Below are 25,145 nucleotides of genomic sequence, written 5' to 3' on the forward strand. Positions count from 1 at the left end.
CTAGGTGGCCTGTGCCCAGAGAGCTGGGGAGGTGGTACCCTCTCCACAGTCCTACGACCACTCCTGCCTCTCACAGCCCTCACCTCAGAGAGGGCTGGACCTACTACTCTCCACACTGGTGCCTTCAGGAAACACACCTGAGGACTGTGGATCCACTGACCTCCCAGGAGGGCCTTCCTGTCTTGCCTCCTCCAGGGAACACTGCAGATGTCAGCATGCCCTACCTGGCCTGTGGGGACTCCAGGGTGCAGGGGACAGTGGCTGGCATGCTCAGGGAAGGTTGGATACTTCCAGCTGGGACACCTGCCCCCCCGCCCCCCCAACCTGCCAGCTCTTCAGCCACAGGGATCTTCCCAGTGCCACTGTGCCACAGCAGGGGAGAAGGGGTGCAGAGGCAGCTGGCCTGGCACCGCCAGCATCCACCCTCCTTGCCAGCACACAATCCTGCATGGTCTAGACTTATGCCGCATGCCTGGGGCATCTCTAAAAGATTCTTTACTTAGTTCACTCTTAGAATAAAAAATGCAAATCAGACCAGTGTTACCCAATTTTGGTAATAAATCCATTTGTAGTACACAGCAGCCAACCAAAATCCCTGCCCCATAAGCTCTGGTCCTCTGCTCAGAGGCCCTGGCCCCCCAACCTGGCCCAGAACCCCAGACTATCCCTAGCACTACCACCCGCCAGCCAACCCTGTGGACACCCAAAGGCCTAGCCCAACCAGTCCTTTCAGCCAGGGCAACAGACAGAGCACTTTTCAAGTGACTAGGCTGAAAAGGAACCGTGTCCCGACTGCATCCGAGGTACAGGGTTAGAGAACACACTCCCATACCAGTCTGCAATCACACTGCGCAAGTAGCCAGCTCTTCCTCTAGGAAGGTGACACAAGGTGATGACACTCAGTTTCAAGTTAGTGCAATCTTGAAATAACCTCCTTGCAAGGATGGGCCTGAGGTGAAAGAATTTAGCTACATTACCCCCACCCAGCTCACGCCCTGAGCAAGGAGGGGCCAGGAAGGCAGCTTGAGAAACAAACGCCCACGTGACTCCTCCGCCCACCCAGCACCTCCTCCCCTGGGCCTGGAGGCTGGGCAGACCCACACAGTAAGACAAGCTTTGATCACAAACACCCAAAAGGCTTCAGAATTTTTAAACACCTGCCCACAGGGCTCAGCTCAAGTGCCTGCCAGTGACTTCCACACACTGTCCTTGGATGCCTTTGCTATCTCAGATCACGGTCAAGTTTAAGGCTGGATGTCAAAGGTTAATGCCCTTTTTGGACGGTGCGTCTGATGTGAAAGGGCATCCAAAAAAGGAGCCACAAAATGCCACTAGCAGCTGAGACACGGCGAGACCATAGGCCAGTCAGGTACATGAAACACAGTCATCCTTCAAATACACAGAAAATTCAAGTAATTTATTTCAAAACTGCTTAGTTTCATCTTGAAATATATATTTGCTTTAGAATGATCATATTGCAGCATGATTCTCATGCACTTTAAAGTACTTTATTTAAAAAAAACATCAACTTGAGGCAGCAAAGTATTAACAACTGTTACTCTATCCGGGGGACACAGGGAGGCCTCCCCCTCCTGAGACTGCTGGTCCGAATACACACAGAAACCACTTGCTGTAGAGACTGGTCTGAAAACCACTCCAAACAGCTGCAGCACGAGGCGACTGTTCTTTCCCAGAACCCAGGGAGCTTCTGTGCTGACACAGAACCAGGGCACAGGCCATCGGCAAAGGGGCCGTCTGTCCAGACAGACACTTTCCTCACCGTGCAACCGTTGTGACTCCAGCATCAAGCGGGGAGACCCGACAGAGAGGTCAGAGGGTTCAGCAGTGTCCAGTATGGTGGCAGGCCGGGCTGTGCCCCAAACAAGGCGGTGGGGCTGGGGGTCCCCCGCGGCCATCATTTCCCAGCTGCTGGTTGCAAGACAAAGTGCAACGAGAGAGCTGCGCCCTTGCCTAGAGCCTGGGCATGGACGTGCGCCCACTGGCCCAAATGCCACCCAGCTGGTGACCCCGCCCTGCTCCGCCCACAAGAAGCATGGGCCCTGCCTCCTCCCAGTTCTGGGGTGCAGCTGCCACACTGCCCGCTGCCCAACTCTCTGAGGAGAGGTGCTGTTAGTCTAAAAAAAGGATTTGGAAAATTTTTTCTAAAGTAATTGTAAAGGAAAATACTCTCCCAGAGCTGCAGCACCAGCACGTGGTGGCGCCTGACAGACGTCCCAACACTGTAGGTGTCCAGAGAAAAAATCTGGTAAAAATGTTTAGTCACTGACAACATGACTATCATCTGAAGCAGTCAGACAAGACGCAGCAAAGGGGGTCAGGTACTTGTTTTCCACTATACTTTAGAAAAGCAAAATCTTATTTTTTTCTAAGTTGCTTATGGTCTATATTGTAAACCTGGTTTACAATTCAAAACATGCAGAATAATATGCTGCAGAATAAAAAATAAAGTTGAAATTAAAAGATCTTTTTCAATTAAAAAAAAGATTTCAAATGATTTTTTAATTGTGAGAAAAGTTAATAGTGTGGTGTTTTTGCCTCGTGGCTCAAACCTACCCTACAACCGAGTCTCCACTCCATCTGAGAAGCAACTTGGGCTTGTATGGCCACCGGAGCAGCAGCCCCAGCCTGCGCGCAGGCCCCGCGGGAATGTGTGGGCAATGGAGCGCCTCAGACCATGGACTCCGTCTCCACAGGCCCCTGCAGGCCCTCCTTGCGGGACAGCCTCAGGACAGTGGGTTTCTCACTGCTGCCCTCACCAGGCGGCTGGGAAGACAGGCCTTTCTGCTCCTCCTTGGCCTCTTCTGATACCTCCGGGTAGATCACCAGGAACGTGGCCGTCAGGAAGCCCAGGAAAGAGCCCACAGAGGCCACCATGGGGATGACACGCACAGTTCCCACAGCGTCGACCACGCCCCCGAGGGCAGACGCCACCAGGATCTGGGAGATGTAGACCTGGCAGGAGAGGATGGCGCAGTCTATGCCAAAGCCGCGCTTGGAGTTCCCGGGGCTGTGGTGAATGTACTGCAAGAGAAGAGTGCGGGGTGAGGGCTGGGGCTCAACCACCACCAACATAGTTTGAATGTGAGCTGAGAGGTCTAGAAACAAAAACTCGCCTCCCACTCAGCTGCCTGGCAGTCTCTCAACCCGCCTTCCCCACCCCACTGCAGCAAGATAGGAAAGTAAATAAAATGTATCAGAAACAAAGCTCACTATACATGGATGACATAACCATGTGCGTAGAAAGTCCCGAAGAACTTGGACACGCACTGTGAGAACAGAAACACACCACGTTATGGACAGAAAGGCTCAATACTGCAAGTTTTAACTCCACGTGATATCTCTAACGTAGATGAAAAGTGGCAGCAGAGGCTAGACAACCTCGAAGAGAAGCCACTGTGAAGAGCTTCTACTACCAGGCTTCGAGCCTCCTCATAAACCACGCGAGGTAGTGCAAACTCTGTCCAAGGACAACAGCCCAATGAAGGGCACCGGGACCTGCAACACCCACAGGTGGACGCCTGACCTGGGACAGAGCACCACTCCCAGGATCAGAGGGCCATCTGCTGTGGGGAAACCATGAAGTTTTACTCCGATGCCTAAAACACACTCACGTGAAGCCTACCTATCCCAAGCTGGTGCAGGCCGCGAGACCTTGCGCACAGGGCCCGGGAAAGCAGGTTCCCTGCAGCAGGAGCAGGGATGGCCCTGCACAGAAAGAACCCCAGCAGCAGGGTGGATGGGAAACTGGCCCCTGGTGCGGCCCGTGCAGGGATGAAGGCCTGTCCCAGCAAACACGGAGGGACCCCGGCGAGGTGAACACGGCCAGACACCGGCAGGGCTAGCACCTGGCATCAGCCTGTCTGCTCTGTCTTGGTTTGCGACAATGTTACAAATGTGTTCTCCCTCCTGGAAACCCACTAAGCTGTTCACCTACAATCTGTATACTTTTCTGCAGTCACCTTATACTTCAACTACAGGTTTAAAAATAATGCTATTTAGATTTTCATTAGTTTGGTATCTGGTAGGCAGCTAATCACGTGAGTTTATTCGCTTTTGCAACTGTGTAAAAGATTAGAAACAGTTTACGGTTTAGGAAGAGAGACAGGAGCTCACTGTGCTTGTTTCCTTTCCCTCAGAAGGGTCTGGGCGTTAAGTTTGAGAACCACCGTCTATACCTGCACTGTGGCTACCGAGCACTAGAAAGTGGCTTGTCTGCATCAAGAGGTGCTGCAGGTGAACAGATATCGAATTTCAAGGACTTGGTGAGAATGCAAAATATCTCAATTTTCTATATTGGATACATGTTGAAATGCTGATATTTTGGAAGTACTGGGCTAAATAAGCTACCACCATCATTTTCTCCTGTCTTTTCACTTTTTAAATGTGGCTATTGGAGGTGTAGACTGACCTAGGTCCACAACTTTCCCTGGTGTGTCAGGGAACATGTGGCAGGCAGCCTCCTGCTCCCTGAATCGCAATCCCTGAAATGCACCTGCAGCCTCCAGGCAAGCCAGGTGGGCTGGGGGTGCCAGGGGTACCAGCAGCCAGGCAGCTAAAGGAACAGAACCTTTGTGGCCAGGGAGCCTGTGCCTTGGACAGACCTGAGCATGTGGCAGTTCTGCTGGCCCTTCAAGGTCATTTCAAAACTGAAGACCCGAGGCCGTCTGTGGCTCAGATGTCTGGAGATACGTGAACGAGCGCAGGCTCTGGAGCAGACACCCTGGTGATCCGTCCTGACCTGCATTGCCAGCTGGTGACCTTGTGCCCAGCACCCTGCCCACCAGACCCCGTAGGCGTGACACACCTGCTTGATGTCGTGGTACTGCCCGAGCAGGGCGTAGGGGCAGTAGGAGATGCTCATGGACACGACGCCCATGGTGCTGATCATGATCATGGCGACGTAGACGTTAGCAAACATAGCCATCACAGCCGTGCCGACGGAGAAGCCCAGCGTCCCCAGCACGTAGATGACACGGATGCTCAGGTCATAGTTGTCCAAGTACTTCTGGAGCAGAGCTGCAGAGAGCGGCCGCAGGACGGTGAACACCACGGCCGCCAAGTGTATGCTGGCCGCCTCGTACTCAGCTTGGCTCAGGAGCCTACCAACACCCCCTTCACCCGCCCGCCCTCCACACTGCTGCCCACTCTGCGTCCAGGGCTCCAGCACCTCCGAAAGAAGTCAGCTCTGTGACCTGGCCCCATCCTGCTGCTCCCCGGGCCTCCCTGCCCGCCAGCACAGCCGGGCCCAGACCCTTCCCGGCCACCCAGGCCTGCTCAGCCGCCTCTTCCAGCCCTGTGCCCAGTCCTACTCTGGGAACTCAAGCTGTAGCTGGTGCCCTCACGGGCACCCCTTGGCTCACCCTTCCTGACCCAGCAGTTAAATGTCACCTCCTCCAGGGGCATCACAGACGCTGTCCTGAGAACTGTCAAAGCAGGGACAGCCGTATAACTGTCATGCTGTCTCCCAGCTGTTTAGTAGCATTTATCTCGGCCACCCTCAAATCTAGATCAGGTGACATAAAGCCAGCTGCCTCCCCCACGACATAGGTAGAGAATGGGTGGGAGACCCAACTGATTTCCAGAAGGTGTGTGTGGCTCCTAGGACTGAACCTGTCACCCTGACCCCCGGCCTCCAGGGGACAGCTGTCTCCAGGGAAAGGCCCCTTCTGCACACACCCTGAACGCCAGCAAGCCCCAAGTGCACCGTGTGCCTCGCCTGGTCCCTGTGCCTGCACCGCCTCTCCCTGTCCTCCTGGCTGAAAAGCCACTGCCCCTCCCAGGCTCAGGGGCACAGCTGCTGCCTTCCTGCCACCACCTGGGCCCAGCCCTGGTCAGAGCCCCTCAGAGGAACCTCTGAAGGGGCCAGTGCAGAGGACAGCCTGCAGTGGGTCTCAGGACACCCAGTCCCTGGTGTCAGGCTACTGTGGCTTTTCCCTGAGATGAGGACATGAGTTTCCGTGCTTCTGTCTCTGAGGGCAGGTGGCCCTGCTCAGTAATAGCAGAGTCCCCTCTGTGAGGCAGGGTGCCCTCGGCCACAATCCAGTCACTGAGCGTTTCCCAGGGTGACATGGGAACCACTTACCTGAGCAAATTGCACCAGTAGCTGCGTAGATGACCAGGCCCCAGCAACCCATCTTCACGCCAGCATTGTAGGCCTGCCAGGCAGTTGAGTTAGAGGGAGCCTGTTCCAGAAATGAGACTGGGTTCAGGGAGGGGACCACATGCCACACCCTCCAGGCAAAGGAGGTTATTTTACATCTTGAGTGCAGCAAGCTGATTATTTTGAAGCAGGTGACAAACACTCCATCAAAGGACAATAGGCCTCCCTCCAGGGAAGCTCTGGGCAGACATCTGCATCCACCCAGCCTTTCTCCTCCCTGGGGCCAGGCTGCCCTGACTGGCAGCTCCCGCCTCTGCCCTCCTGGAGCCCAGAAGCCACATGGAGCAGGTCCACAGGCCGAGAAGGTGAGGGACAAGTGGAAAGCGAGGCCTGAGCCTGTGCCAAGGCCATCCCAGCCAGACCCAAGGTGACACAGCCACAGGTGTGAGCCAGCTGACACGGGACAGAGCAATAGCCAGCTGAGCCCACCCACAAGCAGTAGCAGACAGCTATTAGAACACTAGTTTGGGCCATCCGGTACACAGCAGCGGAGGATCCACGCTGTCTCCATTCAGGCTTTGCACCTCCCTGGCCCTGTAACAACCCTTGGTGTTTCTGATTGCTGACTGTGGACTGGGTGTGACAACCTCCCAGGTTCACACAATGGCCCCGACCATGCTACCCGGTGCACACTGCCGGCTGTCTGCCAAGAGCCACCCACCCCGCACCATGTGGCACTGGGGTCCAGGCGCGGACTGGGGAGTGGCCTCCCCTACACTGAGCTTGGTGCACCAGGCTGTCTCCACCGCCCAGCTCTCCCAGGCCTTCTTGTTCAGCCCTCACGACCGGCCGTGACACCCCTCCTGGCTCACCTTGGGGTCCCCCTCAAAGATGACCTGGCCCATGAAGTCGGTGTAGAAGACGGCCTCGGCGATGACGGAGAACCAGGTGAGCAGGTGGCAGAGGCAGAGCCGCATTAGCTCGCGGGGCATCTTCAGCATGGACAGCCACAGCAGCCGCACAGTGGTCTCGCCCTCGCCTTCCTCGCTCTCAGTGTCCCCGCTGGAGTTGGTGGCCCCGCTCTGGTTGCGGTGTCGGCTCCGCTGCCGCTGCCGCTTCTGCAGGTCGTACAGGTCGCTCATGCTGCGCGAGGGCTTGATCAGGACCACGGCGTTGGCCCGCCGGTGGCGGTAGCGGTGGGAGCCGATCTTGCCGTAGTAGGAGAAGGTGCTGGAGGCCTGCCGGCGGAACCCATGCCTGCGCCGCCGCATGGCGCTGGACGTAGGCAAGGGCTTCAGGTCCACCGCGATGCAGCTGTGTGGGCCGTCTCTTGGAGGGGAGCCACTGCCATTGGGGACTTTGGCTTCGTTCACATGGTTATCCAGCAGCATGGCATCCTCTTTGGTGGTGTCCCTGAGCAGTGAGGACAAATGAGGCAGCCTGGCTGTGGCAAGGTCCTGGCTGGTGCTGCGGGGCGTGCCAGGGCTGGAGGCATCATGGAAGATGGAGGGCTCGATGTCGTGCAGGAACAGCAGCTCAGACTCCAGGTCCAGCGCGGCGTCTGGCACATGCAGCACTGAGTCGCTCTTGCTCCGCACCAGGTCCACATCCAGGTAGTCCAGGGCCAGCTCATGCTCTGACTGCACCTCGTCAGGGAACGGGGCACCGCTGTCCAGGAGGCTGGGGCGGGGGGCGGGGGGCAGGGCGGTCTCCACGCTGCGCTCCTGCTGGGGGCTGTACTGCTCCTCCTCGATGCTGAACAGGTGCAGGGCCACCGATACCGTGAACACAATGGCCGCAAAGAAGAACAGCACCTGGTTCTGCGTCCGGAACCAGGAGCCCAAGAAGGTCTGCGTCCAGTCCAGGCCCCCCAGCACGTAGCCGATGGCCCCACCGAGGCCTGAGTGGGTGGGAGGGACAGAGCAGCCGTTGAGGTAGCGGTGCCTCGGCCCTAGAGGCAGACAGGCCAGTGCAGACCTGGAGGGCTTTCAGCCTCAATGGGCAGTGGTCGCCACCCACAGTCCCGCCCAAGGCAGTTCCCTTGTGTTCGGGAGAGTGAGACACCGGCAGGAAAGACAGGACAAGACACTCCAGCTGGCCCAACAGATTCCTGCTTAATAAACTAGGACAGACAACGGCCAGGCTAGGAAACTGCCCCCATGACGCCCTTGGCACCAACCGCCACCCCCAGGCTCTGGAAGTGGGCATTGCCATCTGATGTGAAAGCTGCCCGACTGCGGGGAGCAGTTAGCACAGGGACCTGGGTGAGGCCACTTGCCAGCACCTCGCCCCATCGTGGCACCATAGTCACTTTGCCTGTGGGGCTGGGGTCCCCTCTCACGGTCTGGCCTGCTGGCACCTGGTGTGGAAACCTGCCCTGATGTGAGTGCTGGCCTGTCGGAGGGGGCCAGGGGAGGAGAAGGGGTGTGCTCTCACCAGCAGAGAAGGCGTGAATGTTGAGGGCCATGTCCTGCTCCTCACTGTCCACCACGTCTAGCAGGTAGGCACGAATAGGCCCCTCGGTCGCGTCAGCACTGAAGTCCAGGACCACCACGCCCAGCACTGTGAGCACGATGCCAATGGGCTGCCGGCCGGGGACGTCCCCGAGGAACAGGCCTGACAGGCATAAGGGGCAGTCAGAGGTCAGTTCTGGGGTTTTCTCATTCCTGTCATCTGCGGGTTGTTTTTCCTTCCAGTTCACAGTAACTGTTCAGTGAACCTCAGAGAGATTCTGTACCTGTATGTTTTATAACTAAAAGTGGAAAAGCGTCCTTCCTACCCAACCTTCACTATGGAGTGGGGTCCCTGTTGGGAGCATCAGTGAGAAAGGGGAATGTGGGACACACTCAACACCCCTGTGCACTCACAAGGGAGTGTGAGCACCCACCCAACCCAGGGCCTGCAAGGACGTCCGTCGGTGTCCCCTGAATGCATGGGTGACAGAAGAGCAATACGCTGGCTTCTAATCAGGGACATGTGGCTGGAGGGGCTGCCCCTCATGAGGGTGCAGTTCAGGGAGGTGCGTGGGGCGAGGGCAGCACCTCCCTGCCCCTGGCCCATCCCCACCAAGCCTCCAAGAAGCTGAGCAAGGCCCTGGCTGCACCAAATGGCTTTGTGGGGCCTCTTCCTGAGTGTCTGGCATCACTGACTACCACCCAAGTGGATGCAGACTTGGGGGAAAGCTCACGTTAAGCCTCTGTCTTAAAAGTCACCGCCAGAAAACAATGTTTTGTTTCAACAGTTTGAATAAGTGCCCTCAGGGCAAACACTATTTTCCCACAGAGATGCTTTAATTAAAAACAAAACTTAGAACGAAGAAACTGTGGACACGAAACAACAAAGCAAGTGGAACCGGGTCTGGGCACTTTCAATACCAAGTCTGTGGAGAAAGGAAAAGATCATTTCTGAAATAATGCTGGAAACAGGACGTGGTGTAAGATACGCATTAAAAACAAATGGGCCACAACAGGAAGCGCTTCCCTGCGAACAGGTTCCCAGGGCTTTCCCACACGGCGCCCCAGGGCTGCCAGGCGGACCCACTGTGAGGCCTCGGCCCTGGGCGGGCCACTCTGAATGACTTTACTGAGAGGCTATCCCCAGTCAGGAGCTTTGGGATGCCTGCTGCAGCTGAGGCACACTCACCGATGGCAGAGCCGTTGAGGAAAAGTGCCACACCAAAGAGCACACCCACGCACAGGGCCAGGATGAAAGGCCGCCGGCGGCCCCAGCTCAGGGTGCATCGGTCACTTGCGGAGCCGATGAGGGGCGTGAAGATGAGGCCGAGGATGGGGCTCAGGAACCAGGTGAGACTGTAGTACTGCTCCGGGAGGCCTGCAACAGACATGCAGCCATCACACACGCAGTCGTCCACACTCATCACACACACAGCTGTTACACGTGCGGGCATCCACACACACCACACACACAAGGGCACGCATATGCATCATACACGCAGCTGTCACATGCATAGGCAGTCACAGGCATCACATGTGCAGCCATCTCACACATGGGCGCGCACACACTCACAGACTCGTCAGTCCAGTCAGTCTGCTGCCACCTGCTCAGGAAGCATGGGGAAAGGATGTTGCTGGGGGTACACACACACACACCCCTGATGGTTAGAGACTTGTCAGGGCAGAAGGTCCTGTGAGGCTGAGCAATGTGAAACCAACCAAAGCCTGTGTGCCCATTTTACAGATGGGGAAGCTGATGCTCAGAGGTGAGGCACTATGCCCTGTGTCACTGAGAAACCAGGAGCCCTAGGACTTAAACCCAGGGTTGCCTAATTCCAAAGTCTACATACGTCACACCAACCCCCACGCCAGTGCTCTACCACACAAACCCACTGCCCATAAAGGGAACAGGGAAACAGACCTCGTGCCATCATCTGCTGAGGAGCACCAGGCAACCGCTGGAAAGAACAAGCCACAGCATCACCCAGCAGTAGGGCTGAGTCTCATGCACGTTGGGTGCAGAAGAGCACATGCTGTGGGGTCCATGTATATGACATGCAAAGCGGAAAAGGTGTCCCTGCTGCAGAAGCAGGGGGCTTTGGGCTGCTCTTTATCCGTTCTTAACCTGGGTGGGTCCCTGGTGACAATCCAGCCAGCTGGGGACTTCAATCCTACACCTCTCTGCATGTTGTATGTCAATAAAAAGTTGATTTAAAAAACAGAAGGTGCTGTGGCATGCTAGAATTCATCTGACATTTTATACCACCAAAGGCACTGAGAAATAGAATGTTGTGCTACACTACTAAGACAACCTGGTGTCTGGGAGGAAATCACCTTCAGAAGAGCGAAACACCTTTCAAAATCACTAACGTGCCCATGAAAACATTGTGCATTCATTCTGTCTGGATCCGAGGAGCCTCTGACCCCCACGCCACACAGAACTGCAGCCAGGGTGAATTCTGGGGCCAGGTCGTGGGCAGAAGGCACCCTTGTTTCAGGAAATGCAAGGTCGCTGAGTGTGTTCCGCTGACGACTCTGGTTCCTTGTCTCATTATCGGTCAGGCCATGAGGACAGTAGCCACGTGCCAGCTCCGCCCACATCCCACAAGATGCTGCAGAGCACCGAATCTCTCACAAATTGCTGTGTAGTCAAACTTCCAGAAAGAACAGGAAGACTCTTACTTCTGTTGGGATTTCAAATATGTCACAACTTTACTGATAAAGGCTGACTCGCCTGGTGACACGACAGGTGGCTCCTTGCAGAGTTACAAGGTGTGCGCGCACGTAAGTGTGCACAGCAGCTCCTGCAACACCTGCCTTCTCTCCTTGGTTCCTGGCCTTCCCGCTTCAGGCTGCGGCCTGTCATTGCTGCCAAAGGAGAGCAGTTTGTCTACGCTCCCTCACTCCCTTGCCCCAGGGAGTACCTGAAGCCACACCGTACAAAATGCCGCCCACTGTCCTGAGTGCCTGGTGTGGCCCCACCCCCTCTGCCAGCTCACTCATCACTGCCCACCCCACCCCTCCTGCTAACCAAGCACAGCACAGCATACACCAGGGTCTAGAGATGCAAAGCCCGGGCTCTTCCCCAGTGCACACTATGACATGACACACATGGACCAGCTGGCCATGCAAGGTGACAAAAAAGTCATCACCACTGAGGGCATCCCAGAAAACACAGCTTCCTCACCCTCCGTGAGGGGGACCACAGCATGAGCAGAGGGTGGCACTGCCCCAAGACAGCTTTCTGTGCAACAGACACCCAGGAAGTGCTGGGCAGTGACATTTCAGCCAGCATTGCCCCCACAGGCACCTGTGAGGCTGAGGGGACAATTGGGTTCTGGAAGTGGCACTTATGTTTCTGGAATCATACACTTGACCCATGGGGTTCCTACAGCACACAGGTGGCAGGGAGACGGATTGCGCAGGTGAGAGCATGCTCAGCACACACAGCCCCCACAAGCCGGGGTTCTGAGGTTCAGGGTGGCATTCCCTGAGCTATTCATCCCTGCGCCTCAGCACAGACTGGAAACGCCTGCCTGCCCATAACAGCTTCTTTTCAGTGAGTGTTCCCTTCGATGATTTTGCCACAGGCGGCCTTTCTGAGCAGCAGTGTGGGACACATGTGGAGGCTGCAGGGGCCTGTGCTCTGGGCAGGTCCCCAACACAAGAGATGACCTCTGGCCTGTAATGGCAGTATGAGAGTGTGGCTTCCAGGTGCAGGTTCACGGACAGACTGGGAAATTCTGTTATTTCTTTCTGAAAACGGTAACACAATTTAAACCCGAATCTTAGGAACTCATTAGGAAATTTGTGAAGCACCCGGCACTGGTTCTTGTCTGGAAAAACCGCTATCAGCGGGCCAGCCTCCGCAGGAAGTGGGGCTGCGGCCCTGCAGGCTGGTGCTCCGCACTGCGAATGCTCCTCCTCCCCGCCTCCCGCTCACCCTTGCCCACTGAACACCCGCGGCTTCCCCTGCACAGCCCTCTTGAATGGAGGTAGCCAAGTGCTGCTACCTGCCAGCCCACTGGTCCTCAGCTGTTAAGACTTGGCCGAAAGCCCCATGAGAGCAGGGCATGCTGGCAGAGGTTCCCCTGCAGTGGGCATCAAACACATGCTGGATAAAGATGCTGCTGGGCGTACTACCCAGCCTGGCTCCCCTCACCCCTCCTGGTCCCTCCTTCCACCGCTCAGTACTGTTTCCCCACATCCACGGAAGGCCTCCTGCAGAGGGGTCACCACAGAGACAGGGCAGGGCAGGCCAAGGAAGGCTGGAGTGCCCAGGAGCAAACAGGACCAACGGTAGCTTCTGCCTCTTTTTTTCTGCCCAGCTCTTCTGAAAGCAAATTCTAGGCTGCAGAGAAACTGCAGCCACCAGGGAGCTGTTTGTACCTGAGCGAAGTGGTTACGGTTATGGGACTTGCTAGGGCAATGGCCAAGCCGCACGCAGACACCCAAAGCTAGGAAGGGCACAGGGACACTGGGCAACAGCTTTCTTTGTTTAAGAAAAATAACCATTTCCCATCACGTCCCCAAAACTGCCCTGAGTTATGAGTGAGCCCGTCTGTACACCCCCGCAGCAGTGAGAACAGGCCCGTCCCCAGCAAGGCTGCTGCTGGGACACCGAGGGCATGGCATTTCCCAGCCAGGCTCTAAACAAACACAACACGGCCCATAGTAAATAATTTCTGTTTTCTTCCAGGCAAGAGCTGAACAACAATGGTGGGACCAGGAAGGCTCCTGGTTCACAGGAAATGCTTGGTGTGTCACTGCTCGTCCGAGGGCTGTGTGAGGTCACGGCGATGGCAGCCACGTTTGGTCACGCGCAAGCAATGGCTTCCATTCAACACGGTGTCTTTTTTGATAAACTGTATTTCTGGGGGAGGGGGTCGGGGGGCGGAAAGTTGCCTGTAAATGTTTAACAAAAGACCCACAGTGGGAATAGGAACCTCACTCTCTCAGCAGACAAAGCCTTCCAATCAAGATATGCTGGTATTCTTAGACACACATTCATGATAACTGTAAACTCATGAGAACTGGCTCTTTGTGGGAAATGCTCACAAGCCTTCAGTGACCTCTAAAGAATTTAAGTCAATGAACCCTGTGGGAAACCCACCAAAGTGGCCCCACTGAGGCACAGAGGTGAAAAAGACAGGCCCTACCCTCCGGACATGCACAGGCAGGGACAGGGACAGGAGGCCATCAACTGGAGTGCCAGGACCAATGGAAACGCTCCCCGAGCAGGGCGGTCTTTCTGCACAGGGCCGAGGTGGGCACATGACATCTCCAGCTGGAGGCCAGGCCATAGAGTTGCAAGGAATGTTCCAGAATCCCAGAGCCACAGTAAGTAGGAAGGAGGGATGGAAAGAAAGGGAAGTAAACTTGGCAATCCTAGCCATCTCAGGTGAGAGAGAACAGACCTGTGAGTGCACACTGTGCCGGGAACTCACACGGCCTGCGCACGCCTGGGAGTAAAGGAATTAAAGAGATGCCCGGGCACCCAGCTGTGCTCCCCCAAAATTAGAGTTCATCACAGTGATAAAGAGCAGGAGCAGATACGGGAAGGCCTGGTCCCCAGGACTCAGCCTGGCAGGGGCAGAGCCCCTTGATGTGCGGGACATGGCCATGTCAGTGCTGAGTGAAAGCCTTGTGAGCCCCGAGTTCACTGGTTAGGCGCTCCCTGTGGGTGGACTGCAAGAAGAGAGCCTGAGGGGCTTCTGTGCTGACTGTGCAGCTGGACAGCAAGCTCCTCTGGATAGAGGCCATGGTCTGAAAGTGGTACCATCAAACCCCACTACAGGCTCCATTAACTAACTTCCGGTAGAGTCTTTCTTCGGGTAAAATAAACGGTCTCCATCCCTGATGCTGGCCCCGAGGCTGGGCTTAGTCTCCAGAGGAATAACTAGGCCCAGCCACTGCCAGCCCCACACTGGGGCTTCCCAACAACTCGGTGATGGGAGTCCTGGTCCTATTTTAAATAAGGGGGAGCCTCAAAAAACCAGCTGGATGCACAGGCCAGAATTAAGCAGGACCCTGACCCAGTGGAAAGCTGGGGACAGCCCTCCTGCTCCCTGGGTGCCTGGCTCAGGTCTGTAGCCCCTTCTGGAGCATAGCCCCTCCCACGGCTCTAATAGGAATGCTGCAGTCAGCGAACATCTTAATGATGACATAGCCATGTTGCCTTAATTATAGCAGAAAATGCATGACCCTCAGCTTGAGATTCCAAATGCTTCTTGAACTCAGGGGCCAAGGTCACTTGTAAGCCCCTGCTGCCTCTCGCTGCTACGCAGCTTAGGCCCAGGAGCCAACAGCCACCCGTGAAACAGTTTCTCTGAGACCCAGTCCTTGAAGGAAAGGATAAAGGTCCTTCAGATTCCACATGTCCAGAACCTAGATTTTAATCTGTCCCTTCCAAGTCTAGAGCTCCTTTGGAGTCCCCTAACTCAAAGACAAGACACCACCATCCACCCAATCCTGCTGGCAGAAGCCAGGGAGTCACCTCCCACCTCACCATCCACCAGAGCCAAGCACTGTTGCCATTTAACAGCCCACTCACCCCCACCACCCACTCACTCCCACTGTAGACCCAAGCAAGGACTTTCCAAGGGGTCCTCGCCTGCCAGCCACATCCTGCAGTCCAGGGTGAAGGAAGGGCAGCCTCAGAGACAGACCCCCATGGACACCGACCTGTAATGCTGAGACGGACCCAACTAAGTAACAAACTTCCAGCCTAGACAGAGTCTCAGCTCCCAGCAGCTCCCCTGAGGGCAGCATGTGCCACACTCCATGATCTATACAACCCATGATCTCATGAGGGCAAAGGGCACAGCCAAGAGAGTCTCCTTCTTTAAAGCTCAGCTGGTGCCATCAGCTCCACTTGCATCCTGCAGACATGCTTTCCTGCCTTCCTGAAGGGCAACCTCACATTCAGGCTTCTAGGCTGAAGGACACCGAGAAAAGGCCTCATAGGGTCACCTGGGAGGGTGAGAGGTGGACGGGGGATGACAGGTGGCTGAAGAAGTGTCAAGGGACTACTGGACAGAAGCAGTGGACACAGGGCAGGCATGGACCCAGCTGGGAAAGGCCAGAGGTCTTGGTCTGGGAAGGGGTGACAAGGTCAAAGTGCCAAACATGGAGGGTGAAGGGTAGAGACCAATTCAATTCCTAGGTGACACACCTGAACAAGGACCAGCAGTGTCCCCAAGGTCACAGCCAGGAAAGGTAGATCATGAGGTCACACAATCAATGGAGCATGGTCAGGAAGGGCTGCACCACCACCCTAGGGCCCTCATCACACCGTCATAGTGCACAGGGCCCGAGATGACCCAGTGTGGCCTCAGACCCAATGACACAGGAAGGCCACACTCCTGGCCCAGGTCACTGTGCCAGGCCCAGCCCTGGTCCTCCCTCCAAGCAGCTGGGAATGGCTGTCCTGCCTGGTGACCATGGGGCTGGCTAAGTGTGTGTCCCTCCTCTATGTGCTGGTAGGCCCTGAGGACAGGAGCTGTGCTGTCATCTGTGGTGCCCCAGTGCGTGAAGCCCCACCTCCTAGGGCAGGTGAAGGGCCTGGGCCCAGAGACGCAGGCTCATCGCGCCAAAGGAGGCAAGGGCTGAGTGTGTCCCCAAGCCGGAGCCTCACCCCTAGCAGCAGCCCTGACCCCCAGCAGCCCACCACCACTAACGGGAAGTCAGCAATGAGAGAGCCTCCTCTGTTTCGAGGCTGCTCCCCCTGCATTCAGGGGAACCGTTCAGGATGCACAAGCAGCACATGGGTCGTTAGAAAGTGTTTTGAGTGTCACACGCCAGGGGCGCCCAGGCAGCTGAGCCTACCCTGACTGCAGCTGTGGTCTGGCTAAGATGAGCTGTACTGTCACCATCGAGCAGGATAACCCTGAAGAATATGAGGAAGGGTTCGTGTTCCGGAGACCGTGGGGACCAAGAGCCTCATCATCCTGAGAGGACACTAGGCACTGTCTAGGAGGCCTGAGAGCAACCAGCTTGGGCAGCAGATAGGCCCCCGGGCCGGGGAAGAGGACTGTGGGGCACACAGCTGTTGCTGGGCCAAAGCATACCCTCAGCATCACAATTACAGTGACAGCAAATGGAAGTGTGTGGGGATCTAAGAGGGTTCAAGGTCAGACAAGGTTGGCTTGAAAATTATGAAACCCTAGTTCCCCTCCCCAGGCTCAGTGCAAACCACCCCTCCACCCTGGAGGGGAGCCTGCCACCCTCCCCACCCTTGGCGGCTCTGGTGACTTTCTGCCTCGACCTCGTTTCACCCACCAGGCAGCAGGCATCCGGAAAGTGGCCCTGGCCTCCCCTCTAGTCTAGCCCTGACCACCCAGTATCCCACCTTGTGATCTACCTCCATCTGGACTTGCAGACAAAGTCCTTCTACCAAGCGACTTCCGATTCCATACATCAGGCTGCAGCTTCTTAGAGCTCCTTTCTGTGACAGTCTGCAAGCTCTCTGAGGTACTCACACCTACTCACGTGAAACGACGTACACTGTCCCAGAGACGCACCCACTCCGCTGAGACGTGCTCGTGCAAGACAGTGTTTTCATGACATCACCTGGGCCCTGGCTGGTGCATCTCCGTGGTTAGAGCCCTGGCCTGCAGACTGAAAGGTCCCAAGTTTGATTCCAGCTAAGGGCATGTACCTGGGTTGCAGGCTTGATCCCAGGCCCTGGTTGGGGCATGCGTGGGAGGCAACCAATCGATGTCTCTGTCTCACATCGATGCTTTTCCCCCCCACCACCCCGTCCTCTCTCTGAACAGCAATGGAAAAAATATCCTCAGGTGAGGATTAAAAAAATAAATTTAAAAAAAGCACACAAATCACCTGGGAAATAGTTTGCTGGGACACACACTATACTGATTGTTCTAATTCATTTTGTCTTCTTTAATTCCACTGTGCACTCATATGGTTCATGTTGTCACTACTATAATTCTGGAAAATTATAATGATCTAGTAAGTTTGAAAACTACTATAATACAGGACAGTGCTATTAACACTTCTAAACACCACTGCTGCTTTATCAGTGTCAATATGTGCTATGCTGGAAAAAGGCAGAATGGCCCAGGATTCTCTTGTAAATCACCTCCTTGGGGCGGCATACAAGGCCTCTTGTGACCTGACCCTGCCCACCAGGAGCCAGGTCTCTCAAACCACCTCGGTGCAGCGCAGCCTTCCCACTTCCTGGCCCTCTCTGCACCCACTGGGCAGCTGTCTTTTTCCTGTTACCCCCAAGCTCGTCTTCAATAGACTGGGCAATGGCTGGTATTTTAGCCATGCTTCCTCATCTTGCTTCTGCAGACCACAAATCACAACCTTCGCCCCAAGTCAGGCGGAGCACCCCGCGCAAAGCACAGCACCCTCAGCACTGCCTACTGACAGCCAGCCTCCCAGGCTGGAGGGGCTAACCCCCTGGGACAGGGCCCAGCAACAGCACATTCCCTCCCAAACCTCATTCCTCATCAAGCTAGCTGCAGGATCCCCGTTCCCACATGAACCCTGAGCCTCCTGCAGGCTGGCTACCTCCAGCAGCTGGCCTGATGCCCGGCACTGCGCAGGTAGGGCTCAGAGGCTGATGGAAGAAAAAGCACTAATTCCCGAGGGAAAATGAGTACAGTTGGCATTTCACTGTTTCTGAAACACAAGGATCTGAAACAAGGAGATCCAGACTTCCCAAGCCAGACAAAGCAGCTGAGTACCAGAGGCTTGCAGTTACTCTGGTCAAAATTCAGGAGATTCTGACAAAGTCCCGCCTGAACCCAGGGCTCTCCTTTGGGTGGCTTTGACAGGGTTTCAAAGGTACACTGCAGCCCCGACCTTGTGGGCTTGTACGCCAGGACCCCCCGCAAGGACAGCATGCCCGTGTCGTGAATTCTCCACTGGGCGAGAGCAGGCAGCCTGCCGTCTCCAGCCTGGGCCGTGTGCCACCTTCAGGTTTCCTTCGTCTCCAGGCAGCAGGAAATCCAGTTTTTAGCTGGACATTCAATAGGGCCCATTCAATTCTTTCACGTTTTAAAAATTGTGGCAAAATGTACATGATGTAAACTTCACCATTTAAATCCCTGTTAAGTGCGCAGCTCAGTGGCACTAAGTACGTTCACACCCACCCTCACCCACCCAGAACGTGGTCACCTTCCCAAACTGACACTGCCCCCAACACCAACTCCCAGCCACCACCATCTGTCTGTCTCCAAGGAGGTGATCACTCTAGGGACCTGACCCAGGTGGAGTCACACAGTATCTGTCCTTTGTGTCTGGATCATTTCACTGAGACTGACATCTTAAGGGTCCTCTCCCAATTTCGGCCATTTACCTTCCCCCCTTCTCAGCACTTCCAGCCCTGTGGCCCCACCCTGCAGATGGCCCTGGGCACACCTACCTCCTCACTTGCTGATGAGCTCCTGAGGGTGGGGGTGGGGTGGGACTAGCTCTGAGCCCAGCACTCTACACAGGAAACTGACGGCTGGACCATCGTTCCCCATGTCACACTGGGAGCAGCCTGAGCACCCCTCTCCCACCAGGTAGGATGACAGGTGCTGGGCACCAGCACTGAGCACAGCCCTCAGGGGACCGTGGGGAACAGAGCAGCTAAAGAGAAGCCGCAGGCTAAGCCGAGCGCTAGGAAGGACCATTGAGAGAGCCTTCTGATAAAATTTTCCAGGTGCAACGGTATTGCGATCTGACAGCTGCCAGGTAAGAAGCACGGCCCCTGAAAGAGACTGGCCGAGCCTGCTCCAGTGTTCAGCTAAAGAAAATGGAAGAGTCAAGTGCAGAGTTAAAATTCAAACACTCCAACCTGTTCACAGCCAAGGTTCACAGACCTTCCTACACTGCTCAGTGGGTAGCACTACAGAAGGGCACACAATTGGGCACCCTGGGGCTTCTCTGACCACTGTGACATCAAGGGTCTGCATGCTGTGCCAGGGGTGGGCTGCCTGCCTCAACGCCCCCTGCCCCAGGGCTGTAGGGCCTATGAGCATCACTTCATCTTGGGTAGCAAGTCACTTGTAAGCTGGAGCACCTGCCATTGCTGGTCCCCAGAGCCACTGCTCACACCTCTGCCACCTGCCCATTTTCCAGGGGCTCGGGGACGAGGCCTCTAGTCTCCCTGAGCCATCACTTCTTCAGGCCAATGTGGCCACCTGATTCTTTGAAATATCTCTTAAATGATCCAGCTCCCTTCCCACTCCAGCGCAGTGTGCATTCCAAAAATCAGGGTGTTGGCAGCTGGGCAGAAGCAGAGTCAGGCCAGTATGGGCCCGGCCAGCGTGGGCCCAGCCACCAACACTGGGGACCAGGAGGCCCAGATGCTCGCTGTGACACGTGACCATGTGATCTGGGTGAAAGGGGCAGGTGTGCCTTAGGAACTCCTGCACAAAGGGAACAGGCAGCGAGCTGCTGACCTGCTCTTTCAAAGCAAGAAAACCAACAAGGCTGCCCTCGGCACAGGTTCCTGGGATGCCCGTCCCTTCAGACAGGTACAACAGGTTCCACTCAACCTCCTTCAGTGTGTTGTCACACCCTAAAGGCAGCAGGTGTACTTGAACTGCAGGAGACGTAAAATAACCAGCCACCTTCCAGGCATGGGGAGTCACTGTAAGATCACACGACAGTTGCTCCAAGCTTTAACTTAAACACACTGGTGGCAAGTTCCATATCAGATGCATCGTGCAGAAAGAAAGGGAGTCTTACCTCACCACACACCTGGCAACATCTGTGCATACCTGGGGGAACAGATGTCTGCGTGCTCAGTTAGGACAAGAGTCCCTCTAAGCACGTCCATGCGCACATGAACAAGGTGCGTTTTTTTGTGCCCGGCCGGGCGTGGCTCAGCGGTTGAGCGTCGACCTAGGATCCAGGCGATCGGGGTTTGATTCCTGGTCAGGGCACATGCTGGGGTTGTGGGCTCGATCCCCAGTCAGGGGCATGCAGGAGGCAGCCGATCAATGACTCTCTCATCATTGATGTTTCTCTCTCTCCCCTCCTCCTTTCCTCTCTCGGAAATCAAAAAAAGATATATTTAAAAAAAAAAAAAAAAAGATGCGTTTCTGGATACAGCTCAATCCTCTATTTCTGAATCCTTGCCAACACCTTGTGTCCATGGGTACTGCCCTATGGATTTCAACAATTCAGCCAAGAGTCAGCTGCCCAAGAGGGCAGACAGCCTCAGAGATGGGACCCCAAGTTCCTGTGAGGGCTGAGCTGTCATCCTGAACTCCTAGGAAGGTATAGGCTGTACAGGTGACTCCGTGCCAGGCTGTGAGCTGGGCCACGCCCCTCCGCTCCTGTCTAGCTGCCGCCACAGCAACTGCACATCCAGGCAGTGGAGGGGAGCGGTGAACACTCAGGGCACTGACACGTCTCATGTCTTCTCTAAGGCAGGCCTTTCCCACGGGAAGCAGAGGTGAGCGTCAAGTTCCACCAAATGAAACCCCAAGAACCTGGATTCCCTTTAGGCTACAATGGACAAAGGAAATCTGACTTTTTTTTGTAGACAGATATACGCAAAATGAACATAAGCTTTACCCCACCTCCTGAATGAGACAGGTTAAATCCGACCTTCCCCTTAAATAAACCCACAACACCCCTTGTTTGTTCTCGGAAGCCTCAGCAGTCACGACTTCATCAGGCAGGAGGATTCTCAACGTTACCGAGCTCATTAGTCAGACCCAGAGGCAGCAAGACGTCCTTTTTTTCTTTATATGATTTTCCTTTCCCTGGAGGCTACTTCCGGAACCAAGAAGAAAACAATGAGTGTGTGTGGCTGGGGCGCCCACACTCCTCCTTCCCCCGGGGAAAGCTGTGTGGGAACAGACCTTGCCACCAGGCGACAAGCCCAGGAGGGGCTGGGGCCGGCTGTTCCAGAGTTTCCTTTAAAAATGACCCCACACTCCCACCTGATTCTAACTCTGAGAGACCACATTCATCAGCTGCGCGTGCACGTTAAGTGGTGGGCACCTTACCTACAATGTGCACGGCTGGAGTTGGTCTGCAGAAGCTCTGGCAGCCCCTCTTTTGCCCTCAAGACCATGCTGGGCAGACAGTTGGGGGAAGTCACTGGCTCCATGGGAGGTGGCTGAGTCCACTGCTGAGGCTGCTGGGGCCCTGTGCATCACACTCTCACCCTCTGCTTTGGAAACCAAACACTTCATTTTTAGGTGCTACTCTGATCTTTAAAATATTTGAGCCTGGGGGCTAAAAAGTCTCCTTCCAGGGAATTCCTACACTAGTGACAGCAGCAAGAACAGGTTGGCGGGTCCAGCAGGTCACAGCTCCAGGGTCAGAGAGGTGAGGAGGGCGTGTTGAGACCCTGCCCTTTACCCTCCCTCACAGATGATGTGAGAATAGACCCTTCTCCTCTTTGTGTACACAAAAACTAATTCAAGATGAGTCACAGCCCTAAATGTGAGAGCTAACATAAGAGAAAAATCACTAAGACCTTGGGTCAGGCAAGATTTTAGTTAAAACAAAAAAGAACACTAAAAGAAAAAAAAATGGCATACCAGATTTCATCTAAATTTAAAACGTTTGATTTTAAGATACTACTGAGATAATGAAAGGGAAACCACAGACTAGGGTAAAACACCTACAAACATATATGTAAGAAAGGACTCTTAAGATCATACAAAGAATTTCAACACAGTAAGACACGGCAGAAAACCTACACACACACTTCACCTAAGATGATATAGGAATGTCCAGTAAGCCCGTGGAAAGATGTTAACGATGCTACAGTCCTCCCTCGATATCCGTGGGGGATGGGTCCCAGGAACCCCCAAGGATACCAAAATCTGAGTCCCTTAGCAGGCCCTCTGCGGACAGTGAACCCCCGGGTATGGAGGGCCCACTGTCTTCGCTAGGGAAAAATCAGTGTGTGCCCAAGGACCAGAGAAGCAGGACTCACATGTTGCTGGAGGAAATGGTCTCTTATGAAGGTAACCCTGTACTTGCATGTGACCCACAGTTCCACCCCCACGTCCCTACTCTCAGGAAATGAGATGTGTGCACAGACACGTGGGTGAGTGCTCAGAGCTGCTTTATTTACAACAGCCCCAGACGTCTATCAGTGGATGGATGGCTAGACAAAGGGGAATGTCCACCCAGGATAGAGTCAGTGTTACCCAGCAATGAGTCTCTCCGCAGGGATGAAAGATCCACCTCCAAGGCATTGCGCCGGGTCAGAGACCAGACTACACAGTGTGACTCCATTTATACAGAATTCCAGGAGGGGGAGACTGTGCCAGGCCGGTGGTGGCTGGGGGTGGGGGACAGACTGCTGTGAGGGGCCATGAAGGAGCCTCCTGGGCAATGAAGCTATTCCTGGTCTTAATTGTGGTGGCGGCTACACACCTGTAGACACCTATCAAGCAAATCAAACTGCCCATTTAGAGTGGGAGAGTATTACTGCGCCAGCACCCGCTTCACTAACTAACATACACAGCGCAACAGTAGACATCCCACCACTGGGTACAGCAGACAACTTGTTAAAGAAACTCTGACTCAAATTAAAAAATATGATCACTATGTTGCCTATGAGTGAACTAAAGTCCAACTCTGAGAAATAAACTGGACTTTTGCTATCTGGACTCCATCTAAGAACAACTATGTGATTAAAATAATCACGGCCCAGGTGTTATTTCAGACATCGGCTTTGCTGTGACGGGAGATGAAACCTGCTCTCTGAGGACACACAGGATGCTGCCCCGTTCACAAGGCAGGAAATACCCATTTTCAGATTCTCACTCTTAACTGACTGATCCACACAGTGGGGCTGAGTCAGTGCTCCCTGGACACTTTATGATGTTTGGAGAAAGGAACACTCCTAAAACAACCCAAGTAAGTAGGTCTTAACAAATATTTTACCAAGCACTTATGAAATTCTAGAATAAAACTATGCTTTTAAATGGCTTGGTCCCTTACTCAAATCTCTTCTAAGTTGAAAAGTTACAGATTTTTAAACTTCCTTAAACAACAGGGAAGTTAAACACTCGACAAAAGTCTTAGGGCCGAGGTAGCCCTGTGGCAACCTGGAAGGGACACCAGTGCTTTCAGCAGAGGCTCGTGACGCTAACCAGTGTGTGACTATGAATCCCAGGATTTCTGAAAATACTTGTCACTCAGCCAGCTAAGGTCCACAGTACACTCAGCCTGAAGCTGACAACACCAACAACAGGATCATAGTAAAGTTGTTCAGCATCTTCTATCACCAGCTATCATTCTAGGGCTTGCCTCGTACCTACCATGGGCTGGTTGCATGCCCGTCGGAACTGATCAATGCCAACTGCACTTGCCCAACCCCCCCCAACTGGATTCCATGCCATCATCAGAGGACTGTCCCCTCCCCCACCCTGGTCTCAGACAGGAGGAGAAGGGGTCAGAGTCGGCTGAACGGAGAGAAGACCAGGTCGCACACTTCCAGCCCACATTCCGGGCTCCCTGTGCCAAGTTAGTAGAGCCAAGGGTGACGTGGGGTGGGCAGCACTTACCAATCTGTAGCAGGATTGGCGTGACCAAGGCTGTCTCCATGGCATAGCAGAACTCCCTGCCGAACATCACAGCCCCATGCATGACCCACAGGCGTACAGGGATGCGGTCAATGGAGCCCTCGCTGACTGTCTCGTCACGTGGCTCGGTGTCGGCACCGGCGGCCTTCTGCAGCTCCGGCAGGGGCACCGGCAGCTCCTGAACTTGCATAGATTCCGAGTCGGCATTCTGCGGAGCCATTCTCATCACCACCAAAAAATATACGTATTTATTTACTCTACCTATATAAATAACACTATCATATATCTTTAAGGATAAATTAAGACGTCTTCTCTTTCTGCTTCCGTTGCGTTCCTGGCAAGTAATACTTATATTCCTCTTTGTAAAACTTTTCACAATTGGATGTGGCTCGCAGCAAAACAGAACGATATTTGGTTGGATTCTGAGCATATGGCTTGTTGGATTACTGTGAATTAGAGTTAAAAATCCATAATTGCCATTCAGTTAATACCAGTTTCATCATCATGACCCAGGAGGAGCTGACGTGGTTCCTGTGGCTGCGGAGAGGTGGGACGCTGACACGGGAAGGGGCTCCACCGTTGCTCCCCATCGAGCGACTGGCTGATCTGCAAAAGAGGGAGACGACTCAGAAGAGTCAGCGAGGTCACCCCAGGTGCTGGTGTGTGGTCACTTAGGAGACCCGGGCCGCTGAGCACCTCGGTTCTCGGGTGCTCTTACTCTGGTCACCTGTGTAAAAAACCAACTCTCATTTCTAGAGAAAACTTTCTTATACAGAATTTAGTCTGGGGCACACAAAGATGAGGACAACACAGGGAAGCTGGGCCAGAGAAAATGAACAAAGAGCTCAGACTCCTCTTCGCAGTGACAGTCACTGGCTCTGGGGACTGGGGTGTAGGAACCCCTGTGCATGGGAAGCATCGTATCTGTGAATGTCATGGTGGGGATAAGGGGGGGAGGGGTGGGGGGGGGGAGGAGACTGGAGAAAGGAAACGAGGTGCTCCAGCAGAGGGGACAGAGGACAATGGAGTGATGCCTGGAGGTACTGTGGCTGT

At 54.7% G+C, this 25,145-nt stretch overlaps 1 protein-coding gene across 2 annotated transcripts in view; it reads right to left on the reverse strand.

Annotated features, from left to right (window-relative positions):
- Window positions 1-1,396: 1,396 nt before the first annotated feature.
- SLC45A4 (solute carrier family 45 member 4) overlaps window positions 1,397-25,145 on the reverse strand; it is a 60,030-nt gene continuing 36,281 nt past the window's right edge. For both annotated transcript variants that reach the window (XM_081116526.1, XM_081116527.1), the window contains exons 3-9: window positions 24,075-24,698; window positions 9,764-9,952; window positions 8,558-8,737; window positions 6,994-8,021; window positions 6,104-6,203; window positions 4,826-5,037; window positions 1,397-3,042 (exon numbers count right to left, since the gene is read on the reverse strand). In XM_081116526.1, the coding sequence (XP_080972652.1) occupies window positions 2,689-3,042; window positions 4,826-5,037; window positions 6,104-6,203; window positions 6,994-8,021; window positions 8,558-8,737; window positions 9,764-9,952; window positions 24,075-24,522 (2,511 nt within the window). In that variant the 5' untranslated portion in view covers window positions 24,523-24,698 and the 3' untranslated portion in view covers window positions 1,397-2,688. The remainder of the gene's footprint in view (window positions 3,043-4,825; window positions 5,038-6,103; window positions 6,204-6,993; window positions 8,022-8,557; window positions 8,738-9,763; window positions 9,953-24,074; window positions 24,699-25,145) is intronic.

This window comes from Miniopterus schreibersii (genome assembly GCF_964146895.1).
Source record: "Miniopterus schreibersii genome assembly, chromosome: 17".
Classification (NCBI taxonomy): domain Eukaryota; kingdom Metazoa; phylum Chordata; class Mammalia; order Chiroptera; family Miniopteridae; genus Miniopterus; species Miniopterus schreibersii.